General features: G+C 35.9%; 2 protein-coding genes across 2 annotated transcripts in view; one reads left to right on the top strand and one right to left on the bottom strand.

The window, feature by feature from the left end:
- Positions 1 to 713: 713 nt before the first annotated feature.
- ube2g1b (ubiquitin-conjugating enzyme E2G 1b (UBC7 homolog, yeast)) lies at positions 714 to 5,542 on the bottom strand. Its single transcript, XM_016511049.1, has 5 exons — positions 5,356 to 5,542; positions 3,508 to 3,610; positions 3,269 to 3,366; positions 3,018 to 3,196; positions 714 to 1,698 (listed from the first exon to the last, which is right to left on the bottom strand). Exons 1-5 carry the CDS (start codon positions 5,396 to 5,398, stop codon positions 1,612 to 1,614), a joined length of 510 nt encoding a protein of 169 aa, XP_016366535.1. The 5' UTR covers positions 5,399 to 5,542; the 3' UTR covers positions 714 to 1,611.
- Positions 5,543 to 10,303: 4,761 nt separating this feature from the next.
- LOC107707136 (sarcoplasmic/endoplasmic reticulum calcium ATPase 2) overlaps positions 10,304 to 14,534 on the top strand; it is a 36,378-nt gene continuing 32,147 nt past the window's right edge. The window contains exons 1-3 of the mRNA XM_016511048.1: positions 10,304 to 10,951; positions 11,377 to 11,394; positions 11,489 to 11,571. Of these exons, the coding sequence (XP_016366534.1) occupies positions 10,834 to 10,951; positions 11,377 to 11,394; positions 11,489 to 11,571 (219 nt within the window). The 5' untranslated portion in view covers positions 10,304 to 10,833. The remainder of the gene's footprint in view (positions 10,952 to 11,376; positions 11,395 to 11,488; positions 11,572 to 14,534) is intronic.

Raw genomic sequence — 14,534 nt, 5'->3', positions numbered from 1 at the left:
AGGGTTAGTGACAACAGAATTCTTTTTTGGGGGGGGGGGATGCATGCACTAATTTCTAAGTTTTTCATCTAATATTTTATTTCAGCCTTATTTCAATTGACACAGTCAATTAATATTTTCAGTTTCAGTAGTTTCACAATAACAACACAATAACTTGGTGTGTAGTGAGTTCATAATTTATTTATCTGAACTTATTAAAGAGCATAAATGATTGCTGCAGAAAGAAATTACATTCCTTCATATTTAGTGCTCAAAAATCAATATTCTGCCAAGCACCACACAAACTGGAGGAAAGTGTTTCACACCAGTAACACACCACTGAATCAAATCAAAACATGACCAAGACCAACTGAAAATGCACAACTTATTGCTTAAAATTCAGTCTTTTGAACAATAAAAATAAATTTGCATTAGTACACAACACCAAACAAACCTCACTCAAACAAGATCCTAAAAGATGTGTTATCAAGAATCGTATGCACCTTTAGAAGATATTGAGGTAACTGCAATTTACACGACTGACAAGACATCAACAGGACAAAGGCAAGACTAAAAGAGAATAAAACATAAGGACAAACACTAGATATGTAAGACAAATGCTACATTTTAATGAGCAATTACATGATAGGACCTTCAGGGAACAGAAGAGTGAACAGGATACAGTCATAAATGAGATTACAAAACTACATGTGGTGGAGGGGGGGACATCACAAACAAATGACTGATAGAGCTATGGTACAATACATCATATTTACATACACAAAAAATACAGCTTTTGAGCTTACCATTTATACAAAAAAATATTCTCTGTCTCTCATGCAAATATCTTAACTTTTTGGTTTGTCCAAAAGAGGATTCCAGCTCAAAAACTGACTAGACATTGAAACGGACTTGACATCACTGAATACAATTTTCCTTTCCGATAGGAGAACAACTTAAGGCAGCAGAGAAAGAGATGGCCCTTTGAGAGACATCTGCGGTATTGTTTTGTTGTTTTTTTTAAGGGAATAGGGCTGTCCGACAGTGAGAAGGGAAATCAGCATCGATTCTGACCATCAGCCTCTACTAGTACCATAAACGCACAAAACACGCCAAAATTGCATAAAAGACTGTTCAAAATTGATGGCTCAGTGGCAGATAAAAAAAAAAAGCGAATCAAAACAAGTGTCATGCAGTACATTTCATCATAATTAAGATAATAAATAATTCAGACACACTAGAGGGTGGAGGGTAATTGGTATTAACGAAACGTGCTATAACTCACACATTCAGATAAAAAAAATTTTTTTTTATATATATTATTCTACGGTGGCTTTGCTCTGATATCCCTAAATGGTGCAGACCCAAATAACTGGTGACTAAAATATAGGTGATCGCCTATTAATGTTGACATATCCAGGGGGCTGGTTAGAATTCAATTTACATGATGAAGCTTTGCCACACATAAATGTAATTCAACACATAGTTAAACCTATTAAATTGGTATGAGCTTGTCATGGGCTTTAAAATCAATGCCGAAATAAATCCTGAAATTGAAACATCTGTTTTTGACCTCAAGATATGGAGATGGGAACTGATATGTACTAAACAAATGTAACGGTGATGGAGCGTCTAGTCAAATGCCATTTCTTGGCTCTTCCTCACACAGCGGGCAACTTTCCTCTTGAACTCACCGTTGGGATCCTCTCGCCATTCTTTCTGCAAGCCAATACAAATACAAATGAGAGAGTTTCAGTCATTGCTTCAGAAGGACATTTATTTATTATTTTTAAATAAAGTGACATTTTGGAGTGAAATTAGAAAAAAATTAAAATAAAATACATGTGGGACTTGATTTTATTCATCAGGAATTGGATCTATGATGGTCATAACCGGCACTTTTTGAAGAGTTTTTCATCCAGGATGTGGATGCTTAAATGGTAATGCTTCTTTTTAAAATCATTCATTATTTACCATTAATGATGTAACCATTTTTTACAATAATAATGTATGTTATAGTAATGCATTGTCTATGTGCCAACATTTTAGAAAGGCTGCATTTCCTATATATATATATATATATATATATATATAATCTCATTACATTTAGTACATTTTGATGAATGGATGAAGTTACTATGAAATATTCTTATTTTTATGGAATATTTCAGTATTTATTATAAATGACAAGGTTTCTGCATGTTTTATTTAAAACCAAGTAAAGTAAACTTAAGGAATAAACTGAAGGGAATGCAATTCATCACTATGTTCTCTAAATTTAAATGTCTAGGGAGCACACAATCAGTTGCATTAGCAACACTTCAAAGTTTGAAATTATAATTACCAACCAATCTCCACTACTTTTTAATTTGTTTTATAAAAAAAAAAAGTTGCGATTTTCTAGGCCGATATGGCTAGGAACTATATAATTATATAACTGATATTACGAAAATAGTTCCCAGCACGCAAGCAGGTGGTCACGTTGGTTATGTTGACGGAAGTTAGCCTATTTTCAGGCGCTGCGTAATATCATTGCGCCTGCTGCACCCATGGTACGGCAGCAAAGTTCCTTGATTATTACACCGGAATGAGAGTATAGTTCCTAGCCATATCGGCCTAGAAAATCGCAACTTTTCATTTTCCGTCGGTCTTGGTACACAATGTAACTACAGAAGAGTCTTAGTTTTAAAGAAGGAAAAATATTGAAACTCTTTGGTCATTTTTGAGCGAGATGCTAACGGTCTAATCAGATTAAATTATCTATGCTAAGCTACAGCTAAAAGTGCTACCGCCAGACCCGGAGATCGGCTGAATGGATTCGAAAACGGTAAAACTCAACTGTTTAACTCTAGGGGAGTTCGAAAATGAGCCCATTTTCAAAAATAGTGGAGTGTTCCTTTAACCCTACTCCCTAAAATATGTAAATAATTTTTACTGTACCTTCTGATCACATCGCAAAAACGTAATGTTCATTTTGATATCATGGTGACTTGTTATAAAACATGATTCAATATATTATCACAAATCAGTAAACTTACAGCTGCGTCCACATTGGCTGGCGAGTCACCATTGGGATCAGCTAACATGGAGATCACGCTAATCATGATGGTCTCTACAGTGTGGATGGGCAGCCAACGCTCCTCAGGTTTCTCATAGCCAAATTTGTCCTCTCCTGGTTCATGTAGGATGGAAATGCACACATCTCCGTTCTTCGCGACTGGTTAGAGATGATGAATAATATCAGTGTCAGCCGCTATAAGGGACAGTGATTTCACCAACATGCACTCACCATTAGGATGCCAAATCTCTGTAATAAACTTCATCTTGGGGGGCCGAAGTGGGTAATCATGAGGGAAAATGAGATGTGCCTTAAAAAATCCACCTTCGCTGTAAATCAAAACCAGAAAAAGTGAGTAAACGGTTTGGTTAGAAGTGATCTGTGCTTTGTAGAAGACTAGATTAGTCAACCGGCCAATCTTATAGCTAAACCCAAACACCACATGGCTGGTAACAGGATTGGTTACTTACAACAATGTGTCTTGAGGGCCGATCACAACAACCTCCCACTGATAGATATCATCATCATCAATCAGACCAGCAGAAAAACCTTCCACTGGGTTTTTGTTGAGCTCTGTAAGACAAAAAAGACACATTATTTCAATGTATCTTAAAAGGTTAGTTCACCCAAAAATGAAGATTAGCCCATAAATTACCATATTAGCCCGAATATAAGACGACCCTGATTATAAGACGACCCCCCTTTTTCCAGATGTACCTTTTGGAAAAAGGCTTTTTTTTAAAAACAAATCTTGTTTTTTCTCAGTAAAACACATTTTGTCTTCAATTATTTTCATATTGCATATTTTTCCTATTTAAATTTTTGTTTTGAAAGTATGGTAAAAACTGGTAAAATGTACCAACAATCACATTTAAAAAATATACACTTTTTGATATACCATAAAAAAAAAAAAATAATAAAACAGGTAGCCCACCTGAATTAGGACATTTAGGCTATCCATCTAAAATAGTAGCCTACCAAAATCTTATTAACAGGAGAAGTTAAATCTTACTGTAGTCTTCAAATCTGGGTACTGTCTTACGTTTTAAAATCACAAAGGGAGTTTGGTGCCATCAGGCTAACCTGACAGTCACGACTCGTGCAGCTGTAAGGTTTTCTGCTTCTTTTGTTTTTACTCGCGATCTTTACAACACGCATTACACATGTGTATTTGGCGCCACCTATTGTTGTGGGTGTATATAGACATGTCAAAGTCTAGACCCTGATGCCTCAAGTGATCACAACATTATTAATGTATATTATGAAAATAGAGATTTTGCAAGGTAAAACTTATTAGTTAATTAGTGTTAGATTAACTTTAAGCTCTCATTAGCAGAAAATGTAATCTAATATCCAATATTGCCAGATACGAATTATAAATTACAAATATATATCTATATATTTTTTGTCATCAGCATGTATATACCTCACCAACTTAGTCAAAGCCTTTTGACATTAATTTTCTTTTACAAGTGTAAATACAAAGCGTGTGTATATATATATATATATATGCATGTACATGTGTGTGTGTATATATATATATATATATATATATATATATATACACACACACATGTACATGCATATATATATATATATATACACACGCTTTGTATTTACACTTGTAAAAGAAAATTAATGTCAAAAGGCTTTGACTAAGTTGGTGAGGTATATACATGCTGATGACAAAAAATATATAGATATATATTTGTAATTTATAATTCGTATCTGGCAATATTGGATATTAGATTACATTTTCTGCTAATGAGAGCTTAAAGTTAATCTAACACTAATTAACTAATAAGTTTTACCTTGCAAAATCTCTATTTTCATAATATACATTAATAATGTTGTGATCACTTGAGGCATTAAAAACGATTGAGGAATAAATAGGTGTGAAGACCAAAGCTTGTTATGTACTAATATGCATGTAATTGTATCAAATAAGGTAAAAAACGAAATGCGATTCCTCGTTTATGTTTCCTAACTTGTCTACTGCATACACGTTTCAACTGATACTATGACCAGTAAACTAAAAATAATGTTGAAAAAGTAGGGGGGGTTTTTTAATAAAAGGTTTAAGATTGATGATCAACATGTTTATACCTCACCAACTTATTAGGCGCTAGCATGCTAGCAAAGCCTTCTGACCTTATTATACTTTACAAGTGGAAATACGAAGCCCATAAGCTCTTACACAAACACTGACCGTGCGTTTCGTTACACACTATGTAATTTTGTTAGTACAGATGATATGGATAAAAATAGTATAACATAATTTTGCACTACTCACGCTAACAGTTAGCCACCTAACGTACCTGCTAGCTGTTTTCGCAGAAGCAGGGCCGACTGCTCAGTCATTTTATTTCAACTAATGTTAACAAAATAAATAATGTCTCCAAACGAAAATGGGACGAAATATAGTCAGAGAAATCAATGTTGGCAATCAAAGTTGTTCGACACGCAGCACTTCGGCAGTGTGTATTTGATATCTACTTCACATGCGCCGAGAAGCGATACATGTGATACTGGCACTGACCTCAAGGCTGTGTGTCACTTGGTAGCTGCCTACTACAGCAGTTTTGGGCATCTTTTTGGGCGCGTTCCGAGTGGATGGCCAAAAAATGCAGCACGCTCCCATGGCGACCAAATTTGCTGTCTATGTAGATGTCTCACTAGGTTTCGAAACACAGCCAAAGTAAACGCGACCAAACAACCTTGTTGATCATTCTGCTGAAAATATAGGTTATATATTTTCTCATGAACAGAAATAAACCTTAAATCGCAAATATCATTTTTTTTTATTTTTAACAATAATAAATTGTGAATAGATGTCGAATATGCACACAATTACAAATGTGTAGCGGTGTTCTTATTAACTAAAACTAAAACCTTTAAAAATCACTTTCGGTAACTGAAATAAAGCTGAAGTATATAAGTATTAGATGAAAATGTAAAACTTAAAAACGTATTAAAATGATTAGAATGCGCAATGGTGGCAGAGTAGCAAAGGCTACTAAAATCACTAATATTAAAACTGAAATAATAGGAAAGCTAAAAAAACGAAATATAAAACTACTAATAAAAAACGTAGCACAAAAAATTACTAAAACTAAAATGAAAATTTTAGTTCAATAATAAAAACCGAAAAAAATACATAAATAGCCTAAATAAAAGCTAATTAAGAATTGTGATATTATATTATACTATATTATAGTATATAAATAATACTAAAATAACACTGGTATACATTGTCTGTGCCTTCTCCATTTTGAAAAAGTGTATTTCAAAGTAAATTTAAAGAGTAAAGACAAGTTTCTAAGTTAATAAATGCATTACACCACCTTAAATGAATTTTTAAAACAGTGTTGAGAGTTGCACAGTACAAATCCTTTTAAAAAAGGGAGAAGTTGTACTGCATATTACAGTAGCTACAACATTACTGTCCTTTCTACCAGGACATTATCTATTAAGTTACGGATAACGCCGTTTCCTTTAACCCTTAAACACAACAAAATGCAAGTAGACACCTGTGAAGAATCAATACGGACAATTCATTCATATTAACACAGTACATTAGGACCTATTTTACGGACTTGTATTAGAGTGCATAGCTTAGGCTAATAATTGTACATGTTTCCTGCAATGACAAATACAATACACTAGATGGCAGTAACTGCTCACTTGTCACTTTGTCCCAAAACATCCCTAGGTAAAAGACACTTAGTAGAAGACATTTTGTGGTTTAGTTTAATTTTAGTTACTAATAAATGATAAAAATATAATATATGCTTGTTAATTTGATAAAATATCTTTATATGTCAAAACTGAGTTTAACTGTGTCTTCAGATCAGCCTTAATCAGTGAATCTGAGTGGATTCACCAAGCCTGGCCCATCCTTTATCATGAGAGCTTTACAATCCTCCTGACATGCCAGAATCTTACATTTGCTTTTTTACAGAACCATAAAAGGCAAACATTTGGCTCCCAGCCCAGAAACTGATACCAAACATAGACTGAATATGGGAAAGAGATGTTAGCAACTACATTCCACATCCGTGAAACTCAAACAAGGGGATGGGTTTCTGAATAAACAGCCACGCTCAGGTGACAAAAGGAGGACTTTGTGTACACTTCCTGGCATGTTTCCTCTGATGGCACACACGTTGAGGAACAATTTACCTCTCAGATCTGTCTGTCTCATGGTTACCAGAGATTTGTCTTGTGCCTTATCTTTTGTTGACATGTTTAGCATGCAACAGTCAACCCACTGTATTACACAGAGAAGCGATGGTACACTGAATACAGTGCAATCTTATGGAAACATTTGACTCTTCTCATGAACTGTTGGATGCCTTATTACTAATTCAACCAATCCAACTCATCTTTCGCATCCAACAGAAGAAGCCATCTGTTTAAACCACCACGACTACTACACAAATAGAAAAATGCTAGTTAATGGTTAACAATTCTGAATTCTAGGACATTTAAACCTACTGTATTATTTTAAGAAACTTGTAGCTAATTGGAAGCCATTACAGACATAAATCCACAAAATGCATTTAAATCTTGCAAACAGGATGGGCCAAACAGCTTGACACTTCATTGAGATGCTGACCGAGCTGTTCTTTCTCTCTCAAGCCTGCTGCAATTAATGTGTCAGTCATGAGGTGTGTGATAAATGGGCTATTACTAGCTCGGCTGACCTTTTTAGCGAACAGAATTGCAATACAAAAGGGAACATCTTTTGCTTTAAGCTTACTGGGGATGTTATTGTAGCAGTTTTATGCCTAATGTATTTAATAGTTTGATATTCATACTTTCTTTTTGAAGCAATAGTTGACCGAAAAAAAATCTAATTGACTGAAATCTATTGATTTACTGAGTTTGTTTCTTTATTGGAATAGATTCAAAGAAATTTAGCATTACATCACTTGCTCACCAGTGGAGTGAATGGGTGCCGTCATTACATCACAATTATCCACATGACTCCAGATCAACAATCAGCATTTGTGTGTGAACAGTTGTGTAAGAAACAAGTCCAGATGTTTTAACTTTAAATCGTAGCTTCTGGCTAAAATACAAATCCATAATCCATAACCCTTCCTTCAGTGAAAAAAATCTATCCTATAATATCTATAATATGGATAGACACGCAGCTTTTCACTTCACAAGACATTAACTGATAGACTGAAGTCGTGTGGATTACTCATGGATTATTGTGAATGTTTTTATCAGCTGTTAGAACTCTCATTATGACGGCACCCATTCACTGCAGAGGATCCATTGGTGAACAAGTGATGTAAAACTAAATTTCTCTGAATCTGTTCTGATGAAGATGCAAATCTTGGATGGCCTACAGGTGAGTAAATGTTCAGAAAATGTTTTTTTTTTTGGTAAACTATATACTTTTAAGGTTTGCAGATATTTTAACTGTTACTTAAATGAGCATCCAGGTATCCATAACCTTTTAAAGTTCTATGATTTTTCTGGTCATTCATGTTTTCTGCATAAACAATTTTCAACCATTTTAGATTCAAAACATTCTATGCCTTAAAATTATGAGCATAAAAACCCCCTAACAACTACATTCATTTTTATGGCATTTCAGGCCCGTAAGTCAAAATTTTAAAATGATCAGATATTTACAGAAATTAGCTGACCATGGGAAGCAGATAATATAATATATTTTATAATACATTTTATATGGTCATGGTATGGTATAAATTATATGGTATATAGTTTGAAACTCTACATAGACCTAATCTGAGAACATATCTGGACCATCACCTCAGCCCTCAGCTATTTTCATCTAGAATAAACCAGTAGAGAACAGGCTAAATTGAGATTAAAGTGTCATGATATGCAAGATAGTGTCAGTCAGGGAAAATCACCTTCTACTGCAATTGTCAGAGATCTCGACAGATGGGCTGTGAATCTGAGCTGTAAGATTATGCTGATTGCCTTTTTTTGGACATTTCTGTTTCCATAAGCCAAATCAACTTTTATGAAACTAGGGACGTCAGTGTACAGTAATTTGTGTGTGTGTGTGTGTGTGTGTGTGTGTGTGTGTGTTCATCCATAAGTGTTCTAAACAACTTTCAGAACCTGAATCAATAATCAGAATTTATCTTCCAAATAATAGTGGAAAGAATCACATCTGACTATTAGCTCAACTTATAAACAAGTGACATGGAAAGCACCATGTCATATCTCCATGACAACCCAGCTTTGGCAAAACTAATTTAGCTGTTTCATATCTTTTTATCTGAGCCTGTAGTGTTGCAAAATGGCTGCAGACCCTGGGTCCAAGTAAATCTTATGATGTTGTTTCATTCCTCCTTTTCATCAGTGAGACTGTGCAGTGAGTGGCCTTATCTTGTATGTTCAAGTTTAAGCTTTTTCTCCCAATGATGCCTGGGTAATAGTGAAAAACAGTGTGCACCTCAAAGCCCTGTGTGAAGAAAATGAAGCTTGCTTTCAACATTGTATCTTACACCAATCTAAGAAGAAATAAAGAAATATTTAATTGTTTGGCTGCATGACTATCTGTTTAACCAGTCAGACTTATCTAAGATAAATTATATTTTTATAATTATATTTTAGTTTAGCCATCCTGAGGAAAAAAATCTTTAAAAAAAAGTTTAAACACCAACATTTGAACCAGAACACAAGACAAACCTGCAAAGTATGTTTTTTTTTGTATTGCATATATATGAGAAATGTTGTAAACTGCACACACACACACACACACACACACACACCCACACACACACATTTAGTTTTACTTGATGTAATAAAAAACTAAAATAAAAATAATAAAAATATTAACATAAAAAAATGACAAAAATAGCTAATAAAGCTTTAACTAAAATTTAAATAGAAGATATAAAACTGTAAACTATTTCAAAATATTAATAAAAACTATAATAGTATCTCAATGATAATAAAATAACAGAACAGAATTAATAACAGATTTTTAGACTTGCAAATTTTAGCAAATGGTTATGTGCCTGATTCAGTAATTCAGCATTTAATGTCGCCACCTAGCGGCGTAACTATGTGAATGTGTCGGTGAAGGAATCTTTTTGTTCAAAAGATTCGAGTCTCTTGCATCAATCAAAACCCCCACCTCTAACATCATAACATTATGCATATCAGGGACATTTGGTTGCTACACTACACCCTTCTTCATCTGGAGTGACGTCGGCCAAGAGGATCAGCTGATCCACACTGACGTGACGAAGAAAAGTCAAAGGAAGGAACGGGATTTCCGGAGTCCGCGCAGCCAATGAACGCATTCCACATGCGGAGAGCGAGAGCAGTGCATGCGGATCAGGAGAGCGGCACAGCGGAGACACGCGATTGGTGCTGATGGTGCTAGAGCTGCGAACACCGGCACTGTGCTGCAGTTTACGGGAATGAGCCGAGGATAGACCCGAAAGACTATTTAAGGGCTTCGTTTGGTTATCTAGCACATCATAAGGACACTAGGACTCCCAGCAGGCATCGAAAAAACTTCAAGATCAAGAACAACCAGCGAGTTTGCGATGCGCGTTGTGTAATTTTTGGTTGAATTAGTCCGGGTTTTTACCTTTTCATCATATTAAACGCCCGAACTAAAAAGTTAACATTGGCTTTTATCGTATACTGTTTATTTGAAGTCACTACGGTTGTTTTTGGATCAAGTTTTGGGTCCGAAGGTCTTGGGAGTCAGGACTGAAGGCTTTGAAGGAGCCTGTTTGTGGGGGGTTGCGAGTCCGTTCATAATCAGCGTGTCCGTTCGTCCGTCCACGATGGAGAACGCACATACGAAAACCGTGGATGAAGTTTACAGCCATTTCGCCGTGAACGAGAGCACTGGGCTCGGCCTGGAGCAAATGAAGCGTCAGCGGGAGAAATGGGGACCGAACGGTGAGTGAGCGAGCGAGCGTGGCCCGGCTAATGCTAACAGAGGAAACTGGGATTGGCAGTACAATAGAAAGCAGAGAAGTTTAGATGATTTCGCGATGTTCATGTAGTGTAAGAGCATTGTTAGGCCCGTGAAAGAGCAGGCGCACATGCGGCGATATTCGTTTCATCAGCCGGCATGTGTCCGAAATGAAGGCGCTGCTCGCCACCAGCGAGTATTCTTACAGATTTGGCCAGAAATTAGTGTTGTAGATATAAACAACCTGCTTTGTTGTTTTGTTTTTTTGCAGTGAAGTTAAAATCTCAATTGTCCTTTGCTGTTAAGCCTAAATGATGCAGAGTTTTTTTTTTACTGTACCTGAACTTTCAGGATCTAATTTTTTTTTTGATGTCCCCCCCCATGCTGTGAATCTTTGGCTGTCCCACAGAATTGCCTGCGGAAGAGGGTAATCTTTTGTCATGTTTTTTTTTAAACGCCTTATTTTATGCATGTCACACCATGGTCTTTATTATCATGTATTCACATGCCTTTGTTTTCAGGAAAATCACTGTGGGAGTTGGTGGTGGAGCAATTTGAGGATCTTTTAGTGAGGATTCTTCTCTTGGCAGCTTGCATATCTTTTGTAAGTACCTCAATACAGTATTAACTTGAATAAAACAGTGCCTATTTAGCTTTCCATATCATAATTTTCCCCAGTTATATCTGGATTAGGTTAACTAAGGGTAGATTAGATTGGATTCAACTTTGCCATTGTGCAGAGTACAAGTATGTTACAGTAAGCATCTAACCAGAAGAGCAATTAAGCTGAACTTGTTATTAATATTAAGTAAAATTTTTCTGGGGGGAAAAATAGCTTGTTAGTTTATATGTTTGTTCTCCGCCAATGGAAGAAAATAAGCCAAAGCAACAAACTTTGGCTGTCACCAAGCAACGCGAAAACTAAAAAACAATCTGGAAGAGCATGTTAGTGGAGTGGAGCAACAGAGAATTCCCCTTCCCGCTCATAGTGTTCTGTAATTACTCGGCTCTAATTCCACTCTGGGTTTTCCACTCGGTCTTCGAGTGGTCCTTGGTCAATCAAATATAAAGAGTGAACTTTGTGTAATATAGCATATAAATAATGGTGATGTGCAAATCAACAAGCATTATCAGCCCATTGTGGCTGTTTTGTAATACACACAGACACGCACACATTACATTATGGTGTTGTACTGTAGAGTGGCAGTTTTGTTCAGATTTTATTATTTCTATTTGGTTCATTAAGAATTTTTGTGGTAAATGTTAATCTCCGCTTGAGATGAGAATACGTACCATGCTGAAAGGTATCTGAGTGTTTCATAAATGCTCTGCGGGATATTTTGATCATGTTACAAAATGCTGTCGTTAGGCTACAAGGTGATGATGTACGGTGGTTCACTCAGTGGTTTATGTATGTTGTCTGGAGTCTTTAACACTCGTCTGTTCTGGATAATGTTTCACCGCTGGAATGGGAAGCATGGTGCAAGTCCAAGAGGGCTTAGAGTGCTCTCACTCGGAACATGGTGTAAAATACTCTGGCCCGGAGGTTAGGTTACTGTGTTAAACTGACTGTCATCCACTTCCTGTGTTTGGACCTGTGGGTGTGCAGAAAAATCAGTGTTTGTTGCATCAACATTAAAGATTATTGTTATTATAGCATGCTTGTTTATATGACAAATATATTAAAAGAGAGGGGAGGGGGGGGTGAATGACATTTCTAAAATCCATTTACTTTTGTTACTGGCTGCTTGTTTCTCATCTTCGCATCTGGCATCCAGTGTTGTGACATTGCACAAGTATTACTGGCAACGGGAAAGTTGTTCTCCCAGAATCGGTCCTGTGTATTGTTTGAGATCTCTCTTAGGCCCCATTTACACCTGGCTATACACGGGTCTAAACAGGTCCAAACGTGTTATACCCACTAACCTCTCATAGAGATGCATTAACTTGCTGTTACACTCACCTTTGTTATTCCCACAAGGCAAGGGTGTTTTTCAATCAGCACACCACATCTCATCAGGACTAAGCACAGCAACTGGAATTTACAACCACAGCCGTTTTCACAAGAACCTTATATAATTGAAGCCAGTTAAATGATTTTGAGTGACATCTCAAGTACTGGACTGAATTTTTGAAAAACCATTGAGCTTTGCGTTCAGAATTTTTATATTTTATTTTTTTAAAAATGTACCAGAAAAAACATAATTTACGTATTTTGCTATGAGTTGGTAATGTTGGTATTAAAAGTATCACATCTGTTGTATGACTTGGTTGTTCTACAAAGACAAAACATATTGCCACAACTCAAAATACAAAGTTTTGCACTCACCAAGGCTGCATTTATTTGCTGAAAAATATGGCAAAAGCTGTAATGTTATTACAGTTTAAAGTAACTGTTTTCTAATTGAATATATTTTAAAATGTAAAATTGCCATTTGTTCCTGTGATGCAAAGCTGATTTTTCAGGATGCATTAATATTTCAGAGATTGCATTGGGAATACAAAGCTTTTTGCCTCACTAGAATATGTGGGTTGGTGTTAAAATACTTGCTTTGGTTTTGACTGCACATTGCTTCTGTTGGCATAGTAGTGTTGTTTGCTAAGACAAGTAGGGATGTAACGATTCACTCAACTCACGATTCGATTCACGATTTTGATTTCACGATTCTATTCACAATTTTTTTTTTTTGTACAAAATGAGATTTAAGACAAATAATAAATTAAATGTGTCCTTTTATTATTGCTTAGACAAAATACTGTACGTTTCTTTGAGAAACAGCAGAGCTGAATGAGACACAGATTCACTCTCTGTCAGCAGGTGGCGGTTAAAGCGTTTTCTTGGTTTCCGCTGTAAACAAAGCAAAGCTGCACTTATGAACTTTAATATGTAGGGCTCCAGACTGCGACCATTTTTTCTGCCTGTGCGACTAAATTTTGTGTGCGGTCGCACTGGTGCGACCACCGCGTTGGTCAACTCATAAGCGCTTCAATTTCTGTTGCATATGAGAAACATCAAAGGGCAAACGAAAGCATAACGAACAGCGCTTAGAGAGTATACCTACTCGGTGCGTCAGTACGAGCGCGAAGCTGCGCGCAGCAAAAATGACGCATATATTGAGGAAACGATGGATGGTTTTCAAGCGAAAGTCAAGTAAAAGACCGCTTCTTAAACCAGAGAAGGTGAACATGCTGGTATTCTTTTGGGGGGGTTAAAAACATGCAAGCACTGTCACCCGTTAGTTTTATTTTCTTTTTGTTTTCATTTTTGAAAAACGTATCTTTGCTGTTTACCTTAAGCTATGGAGGCTCTCTTTTATTTATTTATTTATTTATTTGATTCCTCAGTGTTTGCTAAACGTTCTGTAATTTATTAGTCAGTATAATACTGACCATGAGTGCCATGCCTCATCTTATTCGTTTTTGTTAATAAACGTTTTGTAAGCTAGTTTGTCATTGTATCTTACCGATTTATTGTTGTTGTGCTTTTTAATTAAGAATAACAATGAATCCATCTTTTGTTTTAGTCTTAAAAAAATGAAAGGTGTGTAGATGTATGCAAGCAAAACA

This window comes from Sinocyclocheilus rhinocerous, unplaced genomic scaffold, assembly GCF_001515625.1.
Source record: "Sinocyclocheilus rhinocerous isolate Xijiao unplaced genomic scaffold, SAMN03320098_v1.1 scaffold1557, whole genome shotgun sequence".
In the NCBI taxonomy this organism is placed as follows: domain Eukaryota; kingdom Metazoa; phylum Chordata; class Actinopteri; order Cypriniformes; family Cyprinidae; genus Sinocyclocheilus; species Sinocyclocheilus rhinocerous.
The sequence above is the reverse complement of the archived record's forward strand: the minus strand, read 5'-3'. Positions and strand labels throughout refer to the sequence as shown.

Excerpts from the sequence above, each read along its gene's own strand:
- ube2g1b (XM_016511049.1), bottom strand. The coding sequence starts at position 5,398 with ATGACTGAGCAGTCGGCCCTGCTTCTGCGAAAACAGCTAGCAG. Across the intron at positions 3,611-5,355 it reads TCTGCGAAAACAGCTAGCAG|AGCTCAACAAAAACCCAGTG; the intron begins GTACGTTAGGTG and ends TTTGTCTTACAG. Across the intron at positions 3,367-3,507 it reads GGCCCTCAAGACACATTGTT|CGAAGGTGGATTTTTTAAGG; the intron begins GTAAGTAACCAA and ends TTTGATTTACAG.